The following is an 18853-nucleotide window of genomic DNA, read 5'->3' on the forward strand; positions in this document are numbered from 1 at the left end:
TAAATATTTCTCCGGTAATTGGTAGTTGTGGAAACATTTGCCATGACGGCGCAATCCATATCTGTAAAATTCAATAGAATTATAGTCGTATTCATCAGACAATTAAATATTACTTAAACAAACTTTATATTTAATATTGAGTTTAAGGATTTAACAGTCATTTTGTTCCTAAGCTTGGTCTTAACGATATTTAACACCAACATATGTACAACAAATATACTTTTTGTTCGATTTTCCTAAAAATATATGTAGGATATAAAAAGGCAAACATAAACAGAGTGAAATTGAAAAAGGCTAGATTTAAGGCTATAAGCATTTTCATAATTTTTCAAACTTTTCCGTTTTCAAATAAGTAGATCTAGCCTTAAATAGGCTAAAATGGCAACACTGCACTGTACAAATGTGCAAATATGAAACGAGTTAGCGAATCCACTAGCAACCACGTTACAATATGCAAGTTTCGAAGGGAAAAGAGCCCTCCTGGACGGATAACAGTGGACGAACAGATCGTCAGATTGAACGAGCAAATGGACATGGTGCTGGAAAACCAAAAGCAGATCATAGAAACCCTGAGAAAACTGACCAACAGCGGCAGTAAAGCGGACGAGTCGCGAGAATCACTGATTGAAGAAGAAGAGCTACAAAAATTTCCTCTAACTGAAATCGAGCAACTGGACATAGTCGAGGAGGCGCTAAATGATCCGGATAATCGTTATGTAAGTGCCTTAGTGGGTTACAACAATAGGTATATATAGCTTTCTCTTTTGCAGTTTCAAACAATGAAGGATATTATAAAGCCCGAAAATAAGCCTCGTCCTGGCGGTCTGAGAAAACACTTTCATCTGCTAATGAAGGCGGACTTTTTTGTCCAATTCAACTACGATGGCATCCACAACAAATATCCGTTCAAGAAGTATAAAAACTTCAATAATGCTATATATCGTACGTTAACTTTATTTCGATTTCTATATAATCTCTCTAATGTAGGGTTTGGTATGTTTCTTTCACAGGAATCCAAAAGGTTGATGGTTATACAGAAGATGATTATGTGACAGAAATTAGAGCAGTATTTCGTGCCTATAAGAATCGTAAAAGTAAAAATAATTCAAATGCAAGGAAAAAACTCAAAGAAGCGCAGGCCCATTTTGAGCCAGAAATTGATTTTGAAAAGATCTTGTGGCCAGATGAATGAATACAGTATGAACAGTTGTCGTGCCTTATTGACTAGAAATAGTTAGGTTAGTCTTGGCTCAGAGTTGTTTGGAACAACAAGTAATTGTCTCGAAAATAAATTCTTCTTATATTGTAAAAAGGTTATTTTTTTTTATATTCTTCAATTCGGAAATGCGTATTGCATACATCCACATCCGTCCTATCGTCCTAATTCACTTGATAATCTTTTGGTATACGTATGTTCTGTTATCGCAAAAGAAAGGAAACAAGAAAAGAGCCAGAAATTTAAAAGACATTGAACTTATTGTGACCATATCTAAGATTCGTTGAATATGAGGGACTAGGTTATACTAGGGCAATCAACGGTAGCTCGCGTGCTGTATCGATTAGATTAGGTACCTATGTATGTACATATGTATGTGTTCGTATCTTTTATAGACTTCCAGCCGTCGTTTAGTTTGTTGCCGCGTGCATGTGTAAACAGTAAAATACCTGTATCGGCCTCAGTTATAAACCAGCATTTGACGAAGCTGTTTCTATATTTTTGGTTGCCTGGCGTCGAGTGTCTAGCGATAAGAGTGCGAAAATGCGTGCACATAATGGACGAGTCTGGGGAACTTTGCACGATGGTGTGTAATTTTCGCAAAAATAACGTAAATCATTAACAATTGATTCAATTGATGATAATTGGTTGTGTTTTTAGGCAAATTCAAAGTCCAGAGTGTAACCGAAGCTGATCTGGAAGAGGCGCTTGATGTAAGTAAAAATATATATGTATTTGTCGTATGTCGTATGGGAGCAAAAGTCACAATATAAAAAAAAGAACCAAGCTCTTATCAAATCTTCGTCTTTGCGATGGAGTGATGCTGTGGGTAGGAATTTCTTTGAAGACTTCCGCTGCTTCGGCAGCACGAAATCTACATTGGGCTGACAGACCCACGTGGCGTCGGTGGTGTAATGGTTAGCATAGTTGCCTTCCAAGCAGTTGACCCGGGTTCGATTCCCGGCCGACGCAGCTCGCTTTTTTGCAAAATTTGAATATTAATAGCTTTTTCTTTTTTGTAGGTTCTTGATGGTTCATTTTTTATTAACGAGTCAGTTTGCATTGCTTGTGGTATTAATTTACCGCATAATGCTCAGGCCCGCCAAGAGTTACGAGAGTTGTGCAATATTACAGCCAAGGATGGGGTTTCTCTTTTGGTCAAGGAGGTGGCTACGGAGCGGATTGTAGCAGTGTCTTTTAACAAAATACAGGTAAGCAAGTGGAATCTCTTTATATCTGTAGCTCCTAAAATAAACATTCTTCCAGTACCCCCCAGCGCCTGGCGAGGATCATTTCTTTTTGAAATTCCGCAATGAGGTCGCTCAGAGTCCCCAGGCCCGTCGTTTGATGGATTTTATGATTGAGGTCGACGAGAGGATCGATGTTTGCGCCATGTACAATATGGATTGCTTCTGTGAGCTTATGTTTTTGGCCACCTTGCCCTCCCATGAGCGTATGGGACTGGGTCGGACTTTGGCCAGCTATACCATAGAACTCACTAAAGAGCTTGCGGAGGGTAAGGGTCTGGAGGACATTGATGAGCAGCTGCGTTCCAAACGTCCGGAGGCTGTGACAGCCCTATGGAGTGGAAGTTTCTCACAAAAAGTTGGCCGGGCTTCAAATTTCAAGGTTCTTAATTCTGTTTCCTATGAGGACTTCGAATTCGAAGGCAAGCGTTTTAGCGAGCGCATAAGTCCCTTGCATAAGACCTGCGAACATGTCATATACAAGTTCTAAAAAATCTTGAAGAAATTTGTAGCATACAACGTACAGGTTCTAGAAGTACACTAAACTGGAGTAGGAAGTACGCGCTGGCTTTGGCTTTTGTCTCTGGTCGGCGGGGTGTGGGCATGGAGGCAGTTTACTACCAATTTAGAGCTCTGGCAAAGGTTACATGGGCGAGGTATGGTATAATGATCTTAAATATACAAAAATGTGCAAGAACTAGATTACGTGTTCATTATAGGAACACTAAAACTTTAAACTTCACACAAAAACCGGGTATATGGCAAGTCTCTCAAGAGTATGAGTACTACGTGTATAAGACCGTGATCATGGTTGAAGACCAACGAATAGTTCCCGCACATTCATGTTTTTCATATGGCTTACTTGTTTCATGATAATCACTTACGAGACGAATAATAACTTTGGCTTGGTTATATATCTTTTCTCCGTCCACTTTGCCCTTGTAGGAATCTTTGGCTTTGGCTTTATCAAAGCACACCAGATGTTAAAATTGAATTTTGTTACGGCCTAGTTTTAGGCTGTTATTTCGGAGTTAGCTGATGATATTTCCAATAAATAAGGCACGACAAGCGTCGAATATTACAAACTAAAATAAAACAAAAAATTTAGATGTGCGTCGGCCGGGAATCGAACCCGGGTCAACTGCTTGGAAGGCAACTATGCTAACCATTACACCACCGACGCCATGCGGAGGTGGGCTAGCATTTGCCTTCTTGAGACTTTTCTGATGAAAGCCAACAGATGTCGTGCTGTTCGATAGTTTACATACTCGATATCTTTTAGCTGTAGTTACGGTCACACTTGGAGTTTGCCGTTGAGTTTGAATTTGAATTGTTTTCCGGTGAAGCCGCTTTTAATTAATTATTGTAATAACGAAGTTATAATTTCGGGTTTGAATTTATCGATGATTATACTTCTTCTAAGTCAAAAACTCTCTGTTATTAGAATAAATTTAGAGAAACAGAAAACCGGAACATGCTGAGTAACGCTTTGAGAAGCAAATCGAAAATAATTAATACATTTACAATTAGCTGTCGAGGTACAGCTTTCAAATCAGTGTTCTAAAAACATGGACTGTATAAACATTTTAGACGGAAAATATCAGATTCTGCGTGTCACGCCGGACTTGTATGATGAAACTGAAGAGGTAGGCATCCTCTGTAATGGCTCTTGCATCCACTTAACATTTCTTTCCGCAGTTATTGACTGATTTATCGGTGAACCATGAATTGACATGCCTGGCAACCAAACTGAAAGATTCGCCTGTAGCCATATCAGAGCTCCGTGCACTAGTTAGATATGTCCTGTCCTGTGGCATTTCCTTTGCCATACGGCACGTGTGCAGTGGTAGAATTGTGTCAGCAGTTGCTAATATAATCTTTGTGAGTCTTCTTCTGGTTCGATGATAGATAGATCTCTCTTTTATTTTACATTCTTTCTAACCAGAACGAAAAAAAGTATAGCATTTATGAATTGACGGAGTACAGATGTCCCAAAATGATCAAATACAACAAGCTTTGGAGGGATCTCGAAGTCAGCTACAACATCTACAAAGAGTGGGAAATGGATTCGATTCTGGAAATTGCTTATTTGGCAACGCATCTCGACTTTAGGTGTCGCGGCCTGGCATTCCAATTGTTCAAACATACCATTGACTTTGCGCGACTTATGTCGGAGGAAAAGCTGCCATCGGACCTAATTTTAAAGGATATGCAAATGGAAATACCAAAGGGTGTGATGACAATGCTCACATCGCCCTATAGCCGGAAATGTGGTTACAAATTGGGCTTGGAAATAGTCAAGACATGGCCAATATCAGATTGGGGAGTCGTAGAGCTTCAGGCGATCAAGTTTTAATATAACCTTCAATATGATTCTTTGAAACGTTTCAAAAGTTTTAATCCATTTAGTGCTGTTCTCAACCCCTTTATTAAAATCTATTTCCATTGTTGATTTCAATTTTTGCACTTTCGAATATATAAAAAAAAACTTTTCAAATGAGATTAAAATCCACATCCCCATCCACCGAGTGCTCGTTGAGGCATGCACTCAAGAGGATTTCCCTCGTCCTGATCCGTCCGCTCTCCCTAATGCTCAGTGTCAACACACAGAGACAGGGTATCGGGGCGAGAGCAGTGTGATAAGCATTTCGATCCTACTTTACCTCTGTGTCTGTATGCCTCAACAATGCATTTGGGTTTTTAATTAGAATTGGAATAACAAAAAAAAGAACTGAGAAAGACTTTGCCAAAAAGGCGGCACTGGCAAGGGCAACGGCCACCCCTTTTGCGGCAGGGGCAATTGCGTGTAATGATATCGGGTAGATCATATTTATAGTATAGGAGGTACAACTACTACATGGGGTTGTCGGTCGTCGAGGCGGTTACGCTTGATTGTGCTATATGACGTGTGCATAATTCGACGAGTGCCGAGGCCAGTTTAGTAGGGAACTTTATTTATTTTCTGTACGGCTGGCCCCTAATTATATAGCCAAGTATATGTACGGGTTCTTTAGTGGGAACTAATGCCTGCAGAAAGCTAAAGCAGGTTGATTTAGAGAGAGTATGGTATGAGCAAAATTGGTACTTGGAAAGCCGTAAATTAATTGGAAAACCGCTCTGATGTTTCAATATTATAGCTTGGATTCAAATATTCATGCCATTAATTTGCAGCCGAGAGTGGTTTCATATTTAACTTAAATATGGGTTATATTTAAAATTATTTGTAATACATTTAATATATATCTGAACGAAATCTATATGATTAAAGGTCATGGGGCTCAAAGGAGGTCTATCTAAGGCTTAGATCAAACCCCCAAACTAAAGCTTTCAGCCCAGGCAAATGCCACCGCAAGACAACTTGATAAAATTGGAAACTAATTTGTTTATACAGCTGCACAAAACGAGCAACGCCGAGCAACGATAACAACGCAGAAACAAAGGCCCAGAGAAAGGCCCAGGAATACGGATGGGCCGGATGGATAGGATGTTAGGGCTAAGGGTAAGGACCCTGGGCGCAGAGGCAAAAACAATTTGTTTATCATGGTATGGTATCCCTAGTGAGGTTGTCTGATGATGAGGCAACAACAGACACGACACACAAGAGAGAGGCGCACAGGAAAAAGGACAACAAACAGAGAGCTCCGAAGGAAGAGCCATTCAGGGGTGGGCGAGCAGGGCGCTCTACAAGCATATTTTGACACCCCTGTCTATGGTTCTGGGCTCCGTAAAATATGCAGCAAATATTGCAAACCCAAACGCATTTTAATGGAGCTGTTACCCGTTGAGGAAATGGAAGTGGAAATCCCAGACAGTGCAAATATTTGCCAATGTCTTTCCGCTAATGCTTAAAAATTATGCTGGTTGACAAATTCCATTGGGTCTTTTGCTGGGTCTGTGTGCGTTTGTTTTTTTTTATGTTGGGCATTTGTTTGACTAGTTTTGTGTTCGGTTGAAACAAATCATTAATTAGACTTAGGCGCCTGTAGGAAATACTAATCCACTTGGTGTGAAAGAACGAACACCAAGCTGATGATTATTCCGACACATCATTGTGGAACTTGTGCAGCTGCCACAACCATCCGCTCCCTCCCCTCCCTTCCCCGTGCCACAATCCCGCAGGCGAAACACTTGTCTACATCGAAATATCAACACCTCTTCCATTGTCAAGCACTTGGGCAATAATTCCGCTTAAACAGATAAACCGAGCGACTGAATCAAAAAACAATTTAATGTGAACACGGCCTGAAAAACTCCACTAGCCACCCAACCCACCTTCACAGAACGGGCTTCCTAATAAGCTTATAGCAACCCTTAAAACGCCACCCGAAACTTTGGGTTTCCTCGCTTCCGATTGGCGGAGCATTTAACTCCGCCCGCACCGCCATTGATAGAGACGGAATACTGTGTATCTGCAACCCCTCGGGTGTGTGTAGAACTCTTCTTATCAGACAAGTCCTGGCATTCGCTTTCCGGCTGTCTCTGAGTTCGCAACGAGGACGCGCTTCGATGTCAGTGTCCGCCGTGCATTGAGCAACGTTCCATCTATATCAGGGGATATCTAGGGTCTAGGGGGTGTTCGCAAAAGTCATTCGTTTCGTGTGTGTATGTTGAAATATTTAGTGCTTAAGTGGATGTGCAATTTTAATACGTCTAAAAAGTAATTGATTTTAAAAATTGGAAATCAATCTAGTCAAAACGATCATTGGATATATTTTGGGTGTGTCTGTGAGGTAAGTTAGGCGATTATAACTTGACGTGATATGTGATAGTAGGAACATGGATATATACATAAGTGATTGAAAACAGTACCCACTGTCTTAATGTTCTGGCATCTGTGTAAAATCAAGGATTGTCTACTCATATTTTTGGTGTACAGAATTCCAAAAGAGCAGGGAAGATTAGATTTGTTACCACATGATACCATTGGAATTATATAATACTTCCATCGGTATTCTATCGGTACCCTGATTCATCGGAAACTAAATGATGAGAGATTGTTGTACCTGGTACGAGATTCTTGCAAAAGGCAAGGAAGAAGCGAAATCGATCTTTTTTAAAAGATGTGTCGTCTTGTTCTTCTTAGGATCACCAAATGATGTAAATTTTCCACTCTACATTTAGAATCTATAAAAGTACGAAGATCTGTGGTTATAACCAGGTACCGCAGGTCACACGTCATGCAATATCTCACATCCGTTGTTTTTGTTAGTTTATATGAAATGTTAGGGGGAAAGCCTTTTACTTCCTATGAAAATATTTCAGCTATGGCTTCGTTAGGATTAAGTTTAACTCTGCATATATTTAACTATATAGATACATCCAAAAGTGGGATTCAAATCCCCATCAGACTGATAAACACTTATCTTTCGCACTCTTGAACGATCCTTTTTGTAACGGAAATGTTTATCCATGTAACATGACACCTATCATATCTATTAGCAGCAATAAAACCATATCTTATCTAATCGGAAAAACTGTTTAACATGTTTATTATCACAATCCAACAACTGAACAAGTACAGTAAAAGCCTACAAATAAACCCCCTATTTAATATTCCGTCATTTCCAGAGAGAGGGAGAATCAAAAGTCAAGAAGGACACTTGTCACCCATTTGTTCACCCACTCCCCAGAAGAACGGCACGTGCTGGTCACGCGTCGGCAATCAGGGCCAGTCGGAAGCGGAAGTGTTAGCTTAACCGTTATGCACTTGTCGGCCAATTAGTGTGCAACAGATTCCATAGCATTCGGGCGCAAGATGTTTTCCATGGACAACTTTGACTTGGAGGCCACCATGGCGCGTCACTTCTTCGAAGGATCGCAGGCCACCAATGCCTCCACCTCGAGTTCCGAGTACTTCTTTGGCGACGAGCACAGCTCGGAGAGCGATGACGAGGACGATGCCTATAGCAGCGGCTTTAACAGCGACCAGGAGAACACGGAGAAGACGTAAGGATTGGAGTGTTTAGGTGGGGGATCGATGGGCAAGGCTTTAATTAATTCCAGCTTCTCGTTTAGACGGCGTAGCCACAAGCCGCGTCGCTTGAAGTGCGCCTCCCAGATGGCCCAGCAGCGGCAGGCGGCCAATCTCCGAGAGCGCAGACGGATGCAGAGCATCAATGAGGCATTCGAGGGACTGAGGACTCATATTCCAACGCTGCCATATGAGAAGCGTCTGAGTAAGGTAAGCAATCGGGGAAGGATCGGGGATGATCATTACTGAAGCGTTCATAAGCGTTTATACACCCTCTCATGCCATCAGTCTATCATTCCCACCCATTAATAACCTCTCAAATGCAATCCCCTCTTTCAGGTCGATACACTCAAGCTGGCCATCAGCTATATAACATTCCTCAGCGAAATGGTCAAGAAGGATAAGAATGGAAACGAGCCAGGACTGAGCTTGCAGCGCAATTACCAAAAGGAACCGCCCAAGAAAATCATCCTCAAGGATCGCAGTAAGTTGTCAATCAATCAAAAGTGATACGGTATCTTGTGGGTTCAGTCCACATTTAATAACATAATTCGCACGGGTGGGCGACTGTCTGGCGTATTCAAAGGCCATCATCGATGGGAAGGTTGCTGGTTTTTGGGTTTGGGTCGTTCACAACAGATCGTGCAGGGGATGCATGGCTATGGTTTGGGATTCTGGGTCTGTTCTGTCTCTGCCTAAGTGTAACTAATTAGAATTTTCACACTTCTCGCACGGGGGGTTCAGTTCAGTTCGGTTTGCTTCGGTTCGGTTCTCTTTGCGGGGCTTTGCGTGACTGCCAGTCAAGGAAATTGTTTTGCTCATTGCCGTCGCATCGATCACTCGGGATGTAGGCCGTTGGATGTTGGATGTGGCTGTGGCTGTGGCTTGGAAAGGTTTTCCACAAGTTTCGGGAGGAAACAATGGCTATGGATTAGGGGTTTCCGTGTGTGTGCCAGCTCATAAAAGTTGCTTTGGTCACGGTTTTTTTGGTTAATAATTTTTCTATTCAAAATGTATGACACTGCAACTGGCCTGCAACGAGTTCCGGCCACAGCATCTGCATAACTAATAGCCCAGGCACTTGGTACCCTAAAAGGGTGTCGATGTGGGGTTACGCGTCTAGCAAAAAGGGGTTCGAGATTCCTCATTGAGTGTTATGCATAGCTAAAAAGTATTCCCAACTTTTTTTATAGGTTTTTTTTCGACCATTGTATGTCAAAACAGAAATTTCGAATGGTTAAAGTTCGTCCACGAACGGGTTTTTTTTTCTGTTGGAAATATATCATGTAAAGTGGTTGAGGAGGTACCTAAATTATATTAAAATTTAGAGCTCTGGGAATTTGGGAGTTTTTTTCAAGGAATTCAAATATTCTATATTAATTAGGTTTATTTATGTGTCTCGTTATTGGGCGTATATATCTGCTAAATTATATTTGACATGGAAATGGGAGATCCCCAAGGAATGGTATTTATTTTTAGCGACAAGGGAAGAAAATGATCCGAAAATTGTTGAATAGATTGAAGTTAAGGAAAGAAGTTTTTTTTCAATAACTTCCAGTAGGACAATGTGCGTATGTGATAGCCATAGAATTATTAGCGATAGAGGATTAGATCGATTCAAGACGGTGTCCATTGCAGACGTGGAGGTCGGTTCAAGACTGTGTCGGATTGAAGACCTTTTTTAGTCCAATAATAGGATTTTACCTTAATATACTATATGGACTAAGGCTAATATCGGGCTGCGTAATCCCATAGTTTTCAAACCCCAGGAGAAAACCGTCTCCTTAGTATATAAAAACGCATTGATTGTGATTATTGGTTGCCCTCCTTCTAAGGCAGGTTAAGAACGAACTCCTGATAAAGTCCCTAACAAAATGAACATGCAAGCAAGCTCTGCTGATGTATAATTTGTTTTTTTTTTTTCCTGATAAAAATCACCCCACATGGCCATACACCTTGCCCTCTCCCAACAACCATTGACAGAAAGACAGACGGACTGACAGACAAACGGACAGATAGATAGAGCGACAGTTGGGGGGAAATACACGGAGAATAGTAACAACAAAGGCAACAACAACAAAGCACAATCGACATAATCATAGCGTGAGAAATTCGTTACACTCTAGCAGATGTCTACTGTCGCCATCCATTTCGTCGACAAGGTTCTCGGTGCTCGGTGCTCGGTGCTCGCTTAAAGGCCAAGTGAATGTCGACCCGGGCACAGGACGCAGGACCCCAGAGCCATGGAGCTCTGATGGCAAAAGCGTTTTCATGCTTAACGGGCATTAAAAATGTTGCAGCAAAAACAAAAATACATACATACATACATACATATATATATATACCGTATATACTCGTAGATAAAACCGCACAAAAAAAGGAAACTTTCGGGGGGCTACTACCCAATGAAACGCCCATTTGAACGGGTGCAAAAGAGGCAGTGCGGCAGTGTGGGGGGGAGTGTGGCACGCGCCTGGCATATGTTCACACCAACTTGCAACAAGACCATGGTGGAAGCTGTGGGGTGGTGTCGAATATTTGAGCAACACCCGCATAAAGCACTTGAAATCCTGGAGTGCTACAAATTGCCCATCCCGGGTGGGATTTTTCTCTGTCTGGGATGCAAGCTGATTGGACGCCTGATTTAGCTGGGGTAGGGTTTTGGGTTCCGGTTTGGGTTTGGGTTTTGGGCTTTGGTTTTGTTTGTTCAAGGCAAATGGCGGTGCGGCACAGCAGGGCGGCAGCTGCAACAACAAGAAGGAAGGAATCGAATGCGGAACGGAACGGATCCGAACCCTTTAGCCCATTGCTTGTTTGCTCTGCATCGCTGATGGGCTTGTAATGTGGCCGCTAATGGCATTTGCTCAGTTTTTGGCAACAATTTTAATTGTTTGGGCGGTTCTTGACTCTTGATTGGGTGTCTTTGTATTCGTAGCTATTAGGGAAAATATCTTTTAGAGTCTGGAAATTGAGGGAAAGCCGTGTCAAGAAAGACACTGCTCTTAGCTCCCATTTCTAGATACATTTTCCCCCATTTTACTCACTCTCTGAAACTGTTCTTCTTTCCAGCAGGCGGTGTGGCGCATTCCTTGTCCTGGTATCGCAAGGGCGATCGATATCCGGGCAGCAAGCTTTATGCCCGCACCTGGACACCAGAGGATCCACGCGGCCCCATCTCACAGATCCAACCGCTGTACAACAACACCAACTCGAATCAAAATCAAAATAGTAATCAAAGCAGCGATGATTTCAATGGCAGTGCCGGCTCCACCGATATGTCGGATCCTGGAGTCGGGGCCAGCATCTATGGCAGCGGCAATGGCATGTGAGGAGGAGGTACAGACACGGCACTCAATCCTCATAGAGAGAGAAAGGAAACATCCAACTAGTCAAGCTTTGCTAGTCATTGCATCTATAACATATTAATCAGTTTAATAATTATATGAGAAAAAACATGTTCTGTGGTATTTAATTGCTCTAAGTTCGCTAATATCTAAATGTTATACTTAGTGGTTTAGTTTAAATCGAATAAACATTTCAAACAAATCTACAATCATACCGTTATCATCATCAGTAATTGTTGTGGTTCAAATGCCGGGGGCAAAAGGAGCAATTGTAGCTAAATTATAGAGTTATCAGCACAAAATATATTGAACACCTGGCCCCTGGTTGTCCTCGTGGCCTCGGCCTCTCGTACCCTGAAATAACTGTGTGTCCCTGTTGTCGATATCATTAAAAAAAGAGGGAGAATGGTCGGTGAGACAGACAAATGTCATATAGTACAAGTGCAGCTCAGTTTTTTTCACCATTTGGGGGTGGGTGTGCAATACCGGGGTACTAGAAAATTATTTCCGGTCTTCCGACATGCATGCACACACGCCAAAGAATTTTCTTTAAAAACGAAATGAAAAATTATTATTTTTAAGCGTTTTCAGTGTGCCATTTAAAATATCATTATGACTGTCAGTCGTTAGACGGACAGATGTTGTCCTGTCCTCGTGACGAGAGAGACGCGCGTCTGGTTGAACAATTTAGATGTTTATCAGCAATTAGGATTAGCCCGGGGCCGGGGGTTGCTACGGGTGATGACGTGATTGAGCGGTTTGATTGTGTCTAGCCCATTTGATCTATCAATTTCATCATATGTAAATTTATGCCTTCTGTTTTGCGTTTTTGTGGTCAACGATTTAATTAACTGAGGGCGGACACAGCTGCAGTCATCGATAATCTGTAATTTCAAATCTGATAAATATACCGCACATAGGGTTGAAATGGGGAAAATCAGTAAGCTTAAAAGCGCAGGCGCTTTGCATTTCATTTTCAAAGTTATATAGAAATCCAATAAAAGCAAGTATTTAAAACAAGCCAGTGAAGTAGAAAATTGATTCAGCAATCGTACAAAATTGAGTGGGCATGGCTAAATGTTCTATATAGATAGTATTATTCAACGGAATAAAGAATTGGTCGTATGGTATGCACACATACCCTGGGGGAAATGGATGTTATAGAATTGAGAAAATGTTTGTCTTCCAAGGCTCAGTAGGTATCAGGATCGAGATAAATATATACAAGATACTAATAATACACATGAATAAGTCAAAAACATATCAATTACAGAAAAAGTCATTATAAATCACGTTTCATCTTCATATAAAATTAACGAAACAGGGTGTACAAAGGCCTATACACGCATCATGTCTTTAAATACCAGCAACATTGCGACTGTTTTTTTGTTGAACTATTTCGTTTAAGCCTTGTTTTAGCCAAAATACAATAAAAGCAAGGATTAAAAACTATCCAATCTTGTAGAAAATTTATTCATCAATCGTATAAAATTATGTGGACATGGCTAAATGTTCTATATAGACGGTAATATTCCACGGAATATCAAAAACGAGGAATATGTAAAATAGAACTTGAATTCGTCAGTATATTTTCGGTATATTTTTAAGATGTGACGGTATATTTTGGTATATTTCTGAGGGTCACTCGGCACGTTTGTTTTGTTTTGGTTTGTTTTTGGTTTTTGATAATTTTACAGCATGCGGTTTGCGCAAATAATTGTGGGTCCTGCGGGCAGCGGCAAGGTATGTTTGGGGAATACCCTGTACGTACGAAATAACATTTCTTTCACTCGCAGTCGACGTACTGCAGCTTTATGCAGCAGCATGCCATGGACGCCAAACGAAACATTCAAGTTGTCAATCTGGACCCGGCAGCCGAACACTTTACCTACAGTCCTCTTGCGGATATACGCGAGCTGATACACCTGGACGATGCCATGGAGGATGACGAGCTGCAGTACGGACCCAATGGTGGTCTAATCTTTTGCCTGGAGTTCCTCATTGAGAACCAGGACTGGCTGAAAGCGCAGCTGTGCGGCGGCGAGGATGAGCTGATGGTGGGAGAGCCGGACGATGATTACATTCTCTTTGATATGCCCGGACAAATTGAGCTGTTCACTCATCTGAAAATGGGCAAACAGCTGGTACAGCTGCTGGAGTCGTGGAACTTTCGCACTTGTGTGGTCTTCTGCCTCGATTCGCAATTTATGGTGGATGGCGCCAAATTTATATCGGGCACGATGGCCGCCCTCAGTGTGATGGCCAACATGGAGCAGGCCCATGTGAATGTGCTGACCAAAGTGGATCTGCTGAGTGCTGATGCGCGAAAGCAGCTGGATCTGTACCTGGAGCCGGATGCGCACAATCTAATGGGAGAACTGACCATTGGGTCGTCGTTTGGTGAGAAATATCGCAAGCTTACAGAGGCCATTGGTTCGCTCATTGAGGATTTCAGGTGAGTTAAAAGAATATGCATATATTCACATGTATTGAATATGTTAAACACTTAATTACTAGCATAGATAATTTTTTTAAATTATTTAATAATTATTAATAATTCTCAAGCCTTGGTCTTGCGCGTCGGATGGAATGGATGGTCCATTTCTGATAAATCTGGTGGATTGTGCTCAAAGGCATTTATCTCTTGCATTCCACTGTTGGCAATCTCCCACAGCTGCGGGTATTCCTCCTTAAAGTTTGTGTACCACTTGTTGACCAAAGGATATGGGGACAAATCGAAATCTATGGCCTCCAGGCAAATGGTGGCCGAGATTAAAGCAAAATCAGCTATGGTTACATCGTCGCCAGCGGCATACTTGGAGCCCAATCGTTCCAGATATGTTTCAAACACCTCCAGGGCATTTTGCACCTTCTTCAGGGACATGGGCGTGCGCTCGTAGTCAAAGAAAATGGGTGCCATGCTGTGGGCCGAAATGGGGGCATAGTAGAAGCCCATGTTGAAGCACAATCGCTGATTGACCAATGCCCTGTGGATCACGCTCTGCGGATAAAGCGTACAATTTGGTGGCGCATATTTGTCGCACAGATATTGCATAATGGCAATGCTCTCCGACAGATAGAAACCATCATCGTCCAGTACGGGTATTTCCTTTTGAGGATTCATCTGAAATACAGCATTCATTTTGGATTATTTCAACTCTTTCGAACCTTTTTTGTTGTATATACCCTACCTTTGCATAGTCCTCGGTGCGATGCTCTAGGGCGCAAAAGTCCACATTGATTAATTGATATTCAATATCCAAGGCTTTCAAAGTCATTCGCACGGCCAGGGAAGGCGGTCCATCGGATACGGCATACAGTTTCATTGTATAAGCGGGTCTGTTTTGGAATAAATTAAGTATTAGTTTTCTTTAATTTTTATTTTTTGCTGAACCGGTTTCCCTTTTACACACAAAAAGTGAAAGTAATTTGCCTCTAGAGTGGGCTTCTTTTTATTTCTAATGAATTATCTATTTTCGGAGGCGTTTTTGCTAGTAGCTATTTTTGGTACTCGATTTTTTCGACGTGCTGGCAGTTTGTGGCATTTCTTTGCTTGCATATTCATAATTTACCTCAATCGAAAATCACAACAAAATTATTCAAAGTGCGCTCGCGCAGCTTTCAAACACTACTGATGGCGGGCCGGTTATTGCTCGAAAGATTGTGTATTATATATTGCAGGTGTTCAGTTTAGAGGTGGTTCGCTTTCTGTATACTGTGGGGGTTTAAAGCATAGCTATGACACGCTGCCATCACCAGTTCAATGACAATTCAAACAAGTTTCAACCAAGCCACAAATAATATTTATACGAAGATAAAATACTCTTTGTGGATCACCCCAATTGGCGAGATCGCTCTCTATAAAGTGCAGGGCACTCTGAAGAATCTACAGGAGTCTACCTCTAATCCCTGGAGGTCATACCTCGCCCGTTTTGGTAAATACTTACTCAATGGGAGCGTAGCTTTCCATTTCATCGGCAACTTCTTCCACAACCTCAATAATGGCATCCGTATTGTCATGGTCCATTTCTATGTACTGACCATCTATCAGGGAGACTTGTTCATGCTGCTCCCCCTCTTCGTCTTCGACCACAACATCTATGAACTCATTTTCCTCCAGCGGCTCGGACTTGGTTGTGGATGTCACTGAGGCCCTGCTACTGTCATTCTTACTGGGACTTGGAATTCTGGGCTTTGTTTGGACCATAATGTCGTTACTGAGGTTGGACACATTCAGACGCTCAACGGCCAGGTCGCCGTACTCTTGTTGTATCTGGTCCAACGACTTGCCAATAAAGTGGAGTGGCCGAAACTTGAGTTTCTTGTTGTTCTTTTTGTTGATCTCGTTGAACAGGCGCCGCTTGATGTCGGCCTCGCTGAATGGATGCGTGTGAACGTTGTATACGCGTAGGACACGTATAGAGCCATCCTTTTGCGTGGCTGTGGATATGCGACTCTTGCAATTGATCTCCGGATCACGACTCTTGATGCAGACCCAATAATTTCGGGATATAACGCCACGGTTCTTTGCATGATATATATAACCATCGACGCACAATAGTTCGCTGCCTTTGGCCGAGCGTAAAGTGCAGATTTTCGTTAAATCCATGTCCGGATGGAGTTCCGTTTTGGCGGGCTCTACGACATCTCGACGGCGACGTATATTCGTGATTTCTGGCTGTGGCGGTACCTTGGGTAACGGTGTGGATGTATTGGTCCTGTGTTCGGTGACATTGGTCCCTATTTCAACCTTGGAGCTTATATCGTCCGAACCATATTCAACATATTCAACCATCACTGACTTGTTGGTGGGTTCCATTTTGATGGCGCCATCGATACCGATTACCTTTTTCATTACAATATTTCCCTGTGGCTCCTGATCGTCGTGTTGCAAGTGGCTCTCCAGTTGCTCGTAGCTGCCATCGGCACTCTGCTGCTCAGCTTCGTCCTCGGTTTCATATTCGAACAGCTCTGTATTGGCCAAATTGTGCTGACGCTCTGGGGGATTCTCAAGATCTAGCTTGGCCTGCTGTGAAAGTCTTCGCTGGATTTCCTTGTGGTCTATGCCGTGGGTATGCTTTCCATTGATGCGCAGCACCATTGGACCAACTGGATTCAAAGTGATGCGCACGTGACAGGTCAGATGCTTGGTGCGTCGCATGATGCATGTGAAGAACATGTGGCCGTTGGACCGACTCTGCGAGTCAAAGTGATACAGGAATCGATTCAAACATAGAACTCTGCGGCCTTTGGCCGATGGAAGAAATGTGAATTTTGTTAAATCGGTTTCTGTCAGTGGATTATAGCCGGGCGGAGGGACATAGTTTGCAATGACATCGTATGCCGCTGGCCAAGAGCCACTGGTTTTTCGTTTCCGTGACGGCGACACCTCCTCCACCGTTTGTTCCTCTTCAGTCTGAAATTCCTCCAAGTCGGCAGAAATCTCTGCACTCTGGTCATCGTCCATGTACACATCATAGTTCTCCTCACAATCCTCAATAATCATCGAATCGAGATCGTCAAATTGAATAGTCGACTGCTCCGGATGGAAGTATTCTATATTGGGACACTCCTGCAGAACGTCAACGGTTTGGTCGTCCTCGACCAAAACGATTTGGTGCTTGGAAAACATGGTCATCAGCTTGTCGGCCGAGTAGTGTGGATGTATGTGAGAGTCCGTCTCGATCAAATGCAGACGATGTCCCCCATCCAAAGTGGCCTCCGTACATATCTTTGCCGTGCACTCAATGTCCCGCTTCCGGACGCATGTCCATCTGTAAATTTCTCCCTTGTATGACTTGCCGCCCAAATAATATAAATGTCCATCGATGCAGACCATAACACGGCCATCGCGACGTCGCAGCATGTACACACGGTCCTTCTCCTGCAAAATATAAGCGAATACAGACAGTTTTAGTGGCGAGCTTGAGGGGGCTTAAATCGAGAGAGCCTGTACCTCGAAGTCAACGTGAAAGGGGAGAGCTTCCAGAGAGGAGGAACTAATGCTGCCTGAAATCAATTCGGGTGGCCTCATTGACCCCGAAGCCCGCTCATACAGTCGAGCTCTTTTCGGCTGTGTGGAACTGTACGCATCGTTCTTCTTCATAATAGCGATACGCTTGCGCTGGGCCACCTTGCTAACCTCATGATCACTGCATCGGGGATGGATATGGTTGACGGGCACATCGACAACAACGTGCTTCGTCTTGTCCAGTCCATTGGGTAGAATGGTGCAGATTCGCGATTTGCAGGGAGTTATTTTATCTTTTCGCCGGTTGCAGAGCCATCGGTAGGTGTTGTTCTTGCCAATGCGATCGAAATGGTATAGGTAATCGTCCACACAGAGCATATCAACGCCCTTGGCGGAGCGGACCACGGAGACCTTGGACAGGTCCATGCCATGGTCGGCGCCGCTGCCTTCGTCCATATTTTTGAATGGTAGTACCGGTATTTGTTTGACCGGATTTTCAGCGTTATTTTGCCCGAAAAAAAGTGTTGTACCGTAATTTAGGCGATTTTTGTCCGGATGCACGGGATTTTTTGGTGGTATTTTTGTTAGCAAATTTATGGCGCGCCTTTTTGTAATTGTTACACGATTATGTAAATTTTAGTTTTTCCCTTTAGCACGCACTATTAATTATTATAGATTCACATTGTTTTTAGTTAAATCGCACATTTTACTTTCGTGATGCGAAAAATGCCTTTTGTTCGAGGTGTCAGGGCTGGGCTACGTGCGGAGTTGCCACCCGTCAATTTTGACACAGAAATTATTTAAATGTTTTCAATTTTATTCCATTAATTTCCATTATTTACAGTTTGGTGCGGTTTTTCCCGTTGGACACTCAGGATGAGGAAAGTATTGGCGATCTGCTGCTGCAAATTGACAACATTTTGCAGTTCGGAGAAGATGCCGATGTCCAAGTTCGTGACTTTGATGAGCCTGATGCTATTGAAAGGGACCCAGATATGTGAAGGATTCAGTCTATATGAATAATATTCTGTGAATTGTTTACTGTAAATAAAAATAAGAAAAAAAGATAATTTAAATGAATTCCATTAATTCCAAATCCCATCC

The 18853-nt window shown here is 42.5% G+C and overlaps 6 protein-coding genes and 2 non-coding genes across 11 annotated transcripts; 6 read left to right on the forward strand and 2 right to left on the reverse strand.

Annotated features, from left to right (window-relative positions):
- The first annotated feature begins 371 nt into the window (after positions 1–371).
- On the forward strand, positions 372–1375 carry LOC113566206. Its single transcript, XM_026990831.1, has 3 exons — positions 372–716; positions 771–942; positions 1011–1375. Exons 1-3 carry the CDS (start codon positions 411–413, stop codon positions 1190–1192), a joined length of 660 nt encoding a protein of 219 aa, XP_026846632.1. The 5' UTR covers positions 372–410; the 3' UTR covers positions 1193–1375.
- A 21-nt stretch (positions 1376–1396) lies between these two features.
- On the forward strand, positions 1397–3379 carry LOC6594391. Of its 2 annotated transcripts, XR_003408985.1 has the most exons (5): positions 1397–1802; positions 1877–1929; positions 2239–2427; positions 2483–3119; positions 3183–3379. XR_003408985.1 is itself a non-coding variant. In XM_026990822.1 (4 exons), exons 1-4 carry the CDS (start codon positions 1760–1762, stop codon positions 2951–2953), a joined length of 756 nt encoding a protein of 251 aa, XP_026846623.1. In that variant the 5' UTR covers positions 1397–1759; the 3' UTR covers positions 2954–3379. The 2 variants fall into 2 exon arrangements, 1 of the variants encoding a protein (XP_026846623.1); XM_026990822.1 differs by having other exon boundaries at positions 2483–3379.
- Trnag-ucc lies at positions 2117–2188 on the forward strand. The gene has a single exon. It is a non-coding gene; the product is annotated as a tRNA-Gly (tRNA).
- Positions 3380–3574: 195 nt separating the features above from the next.
- On the reverse strand, positions 3575–3646 carry Trnag-ucc. Its single transcript has one exon. It is a non-coding gene; the product is annotated as a tRNA-Gly (tRNA).
- A 385-nt stretch (positions 3647–4031) lies between these two features.
- LOC6594394 lies at positions 4032–4921 on the forward strand. Its single transcript, XM_002019448.2, has 3 exons — positions 4032–4109; positions 4162–4344; positions 4409–4921. Exons 1-3 carry the CDS (start codon positions 4032–4034, stop codon positions 4817–4819), a joined length of 672 nt encoding a protein of 223 aa, XP_002019484.1. The 3' UTR covers positions 4820–4921.
- A 2039-nt stretch (positions 4922–6960) lies between these two features.
- On the forward strand, positions 6961–11926 carry LOC6594395 (pancreas transcription factor 1 subunit alpha). 2 transcript variants are annotated; one of them, XM_002019449.2, is made up of 5 exons: positions 6961–7193; positions 8032–8409; positions 8479–8644; positions 8774–8918; positions 11504–11926. In XM_002019449.2, exons 2-5 carry the CDS (start codon positions 8219–8221, stop codon positions 11761–11763), a joined length of 762 nt encoding a protein of 253 aa, XP_002019485.1. In that variant the 5' UTR covers positions 6961–7193; positions 8032–8218; the 3' UTR covers positions 11764–11926. The 2 variants fall into 2 exon arrangements, with proteins under 2 accessions (XP_002019485.1, XP_026850630.1); XM_026994829.1 differs by having other exon boundaries at positions 11507–11926.
- A 1530-nt stretch (positions 11927–13456) lies between these two features.
- On the forward strand, positions 13457–18819 carry LOC6594396 (GPN-loop GTPase 3). Its single transcript, XM_002019450.2, has 3 exons — positions 13457–13521; positions 13575–14233; positions 18594–18819. The coding sequence occupies exons 1-3, from the start codon at positions 13477–13479 to the stop codon at positions 18748–18750; spliced, it is 861 nt and encodes a 286-aa protein (XP_002019486.1). The 5' UTR covers positions 13457–13476; the 3' UTR covers positions 18751–18819.
- On the reverse strand, positions 14239–18479 carry LOC6594397 (glutathione S-transferase 1-1). 2 transcript variants are annotated; one of them, XM_002019451.2, is made up of 4 exons: positions 17735–18479; positions 15726–17662; positions 14970–15117; positions 14239–14902 (listed from the first exon to the last, which is right to left on the reverse strand). In XM_002019451.2, exons 1-4 carry the CDS (start codon positions 18203–18205, stop codon positions 14339–14341), a joined length of 3120 nt encoding a protein of 1039 aa, XP_002019487.1. In that variant the 5' UTR covers positions 18206–18479; the 3' UTR covers positions 14239–14338. The 2 variants fall into 2 exon arrangements, with proteins under 2 accessions (XP_002019487.1, XP_026843902.1); XM_026988101.1 differs by lacking the exons at positions 15726–17662; positions 17735–18479 and adding an exon at positions 15351–15372 and having other exon boundaries at positions 14258–14902.
- Positions 18820–18853: the final 34 nt, after the last annotated feature.

Source organism: Drosophila persimilis, unplaced genomic scaffold, assembly GCF_003286085.1.
Source record: "Drosophila persimilis strain 14011-0111.01,24,50 unplaced genomic scaffold, DperRS2 tig00000000-arrow-pilon, whole genome shotgun sequence".
NCBI classification, from domain to species: domain Eukaryota; kingdom Metazoa; phylum Arthropoda; class Insecta; order Diptera; family Drosophilidae; genus Drosophila; species Drosophila persimilis.

Coding starts and splice junctions, on each gene's coding strand:
- LOC113566206 (XM_026990831.1), top strand. CDS start 411: ATGAAACGAGTTAGCGAATCCACTAGCAACCACGTTACAATATGCAAG. Junction 717..770: donor ATGATCCGGATAATCGTTAT/GTAAGTGCCTTA, acceptor TCTCTTTTGCAG/TTTCAAACAATGAAGGATAT. Junction 943..1,010: donor CTTCAATAATGCTATATATC/GTACGTTAACTT, acceptor TTTCTTTCACAG/GAATCCAAAAGGTTGATGGT.
- LOC6594391 (XM_026990822.1), top strand. CDS start 1,760: ATGCGTGCACATAATGGACGAGTCTGGGGAACTTTGCACGATG. Junction 1,803..1,876: donor CTGGGGAACTTTGCACGATG/GTGTGTAATTTT, acceptor TTGTGTTTTTAG/GCAAATTCAAAGTCCAGAGT. Junction 2,428..2,482: donor TGTCTTTTAACAAAATACAG/GTAAGCAAGTGG, acceptor ACATTCTTCCAG/TACCCCCCAGCGCCTGGCGA.
- LOC6594394 (XM_002019448.2), top strand. CDS start 4,032: ATGGACTGTATAAACATTTTAGACGGAAAATATCAGATTCTGCGTGTC. Junction 4,110..4,161: donor TGTATGATGAAACTGAAGAG/GTAGGCATCCTC, acceptor TTCTTTCCGCAG/TTATTGACTGATTTATCGGT. Junction 4,345..4,408: donor CAGTTGCTAATATAATCTTT/GTGAGTCTTCTT, acceptor CTTTCTAACCAG/AACGAAAAAAAGTATAGCAT.
- LOC6594395 (XM_002019449.2), top strand. CDS start 8,219: ATGTTTTCCATGGACAACTTTGACTTGGAGGCCACCATGGCGCGTCAC. Junction 8,410..8,478: donor CAGGAGAACACGGAGAAGAC/GTAAGGATTGGA, acceptor CTTCTCGTTTAG/ACGGCGTAGCCACAAGCCGC. Junction 8,645..8,773: donor ATGAGAAGCGTCTGAGTAAG/GTAAGCAATCGG, acceptor CCCCTCTTTCAG/GTCGATACACTCAAGCTGGC.
- LOC6594396 (XM_002019450.2), top strand. CDS start 13,477: ATGCGGTTTGCGCAAATAATTGTGGGTCCTGCGGGCAGCGGCAAG. Junction 13,522..13,574: donor GTCCTGCGGGCAGCGGCAAG/GTATGTTTGGGG, acceptor TTTCACTCGCAG/TCGACGTACTGCAGCTTTAT. Junction 14,234..18,593: donor TCGCTCATTGAGGATTTCAG/GTGAGTTAAAAG, acceptor CATTATTTACAG/TTTGGTGCGGTTTTTCCCGT.
- LOC6594397 (XM_002019451.2), bottom strand. CDS start 18,205: ATGGACGAAGGCAGCGGCGCCGACCATGGCATGGACCTGTCCAAGGTC. Junction 15,118..15,725: donor GAAAGCTACGCTCCCATTGA/GTAAGTATTTAC, acceptor ATTCCAAAACAG/ACCCGCTTATACAATGAAAC. Junction 14,903..14,969: donor GCACCGAGGACTATGCAAAG/GTAGGGTATATA, acceptor GCTGTATTTCAG/ATGAATCCTCAAAAGGAAAT.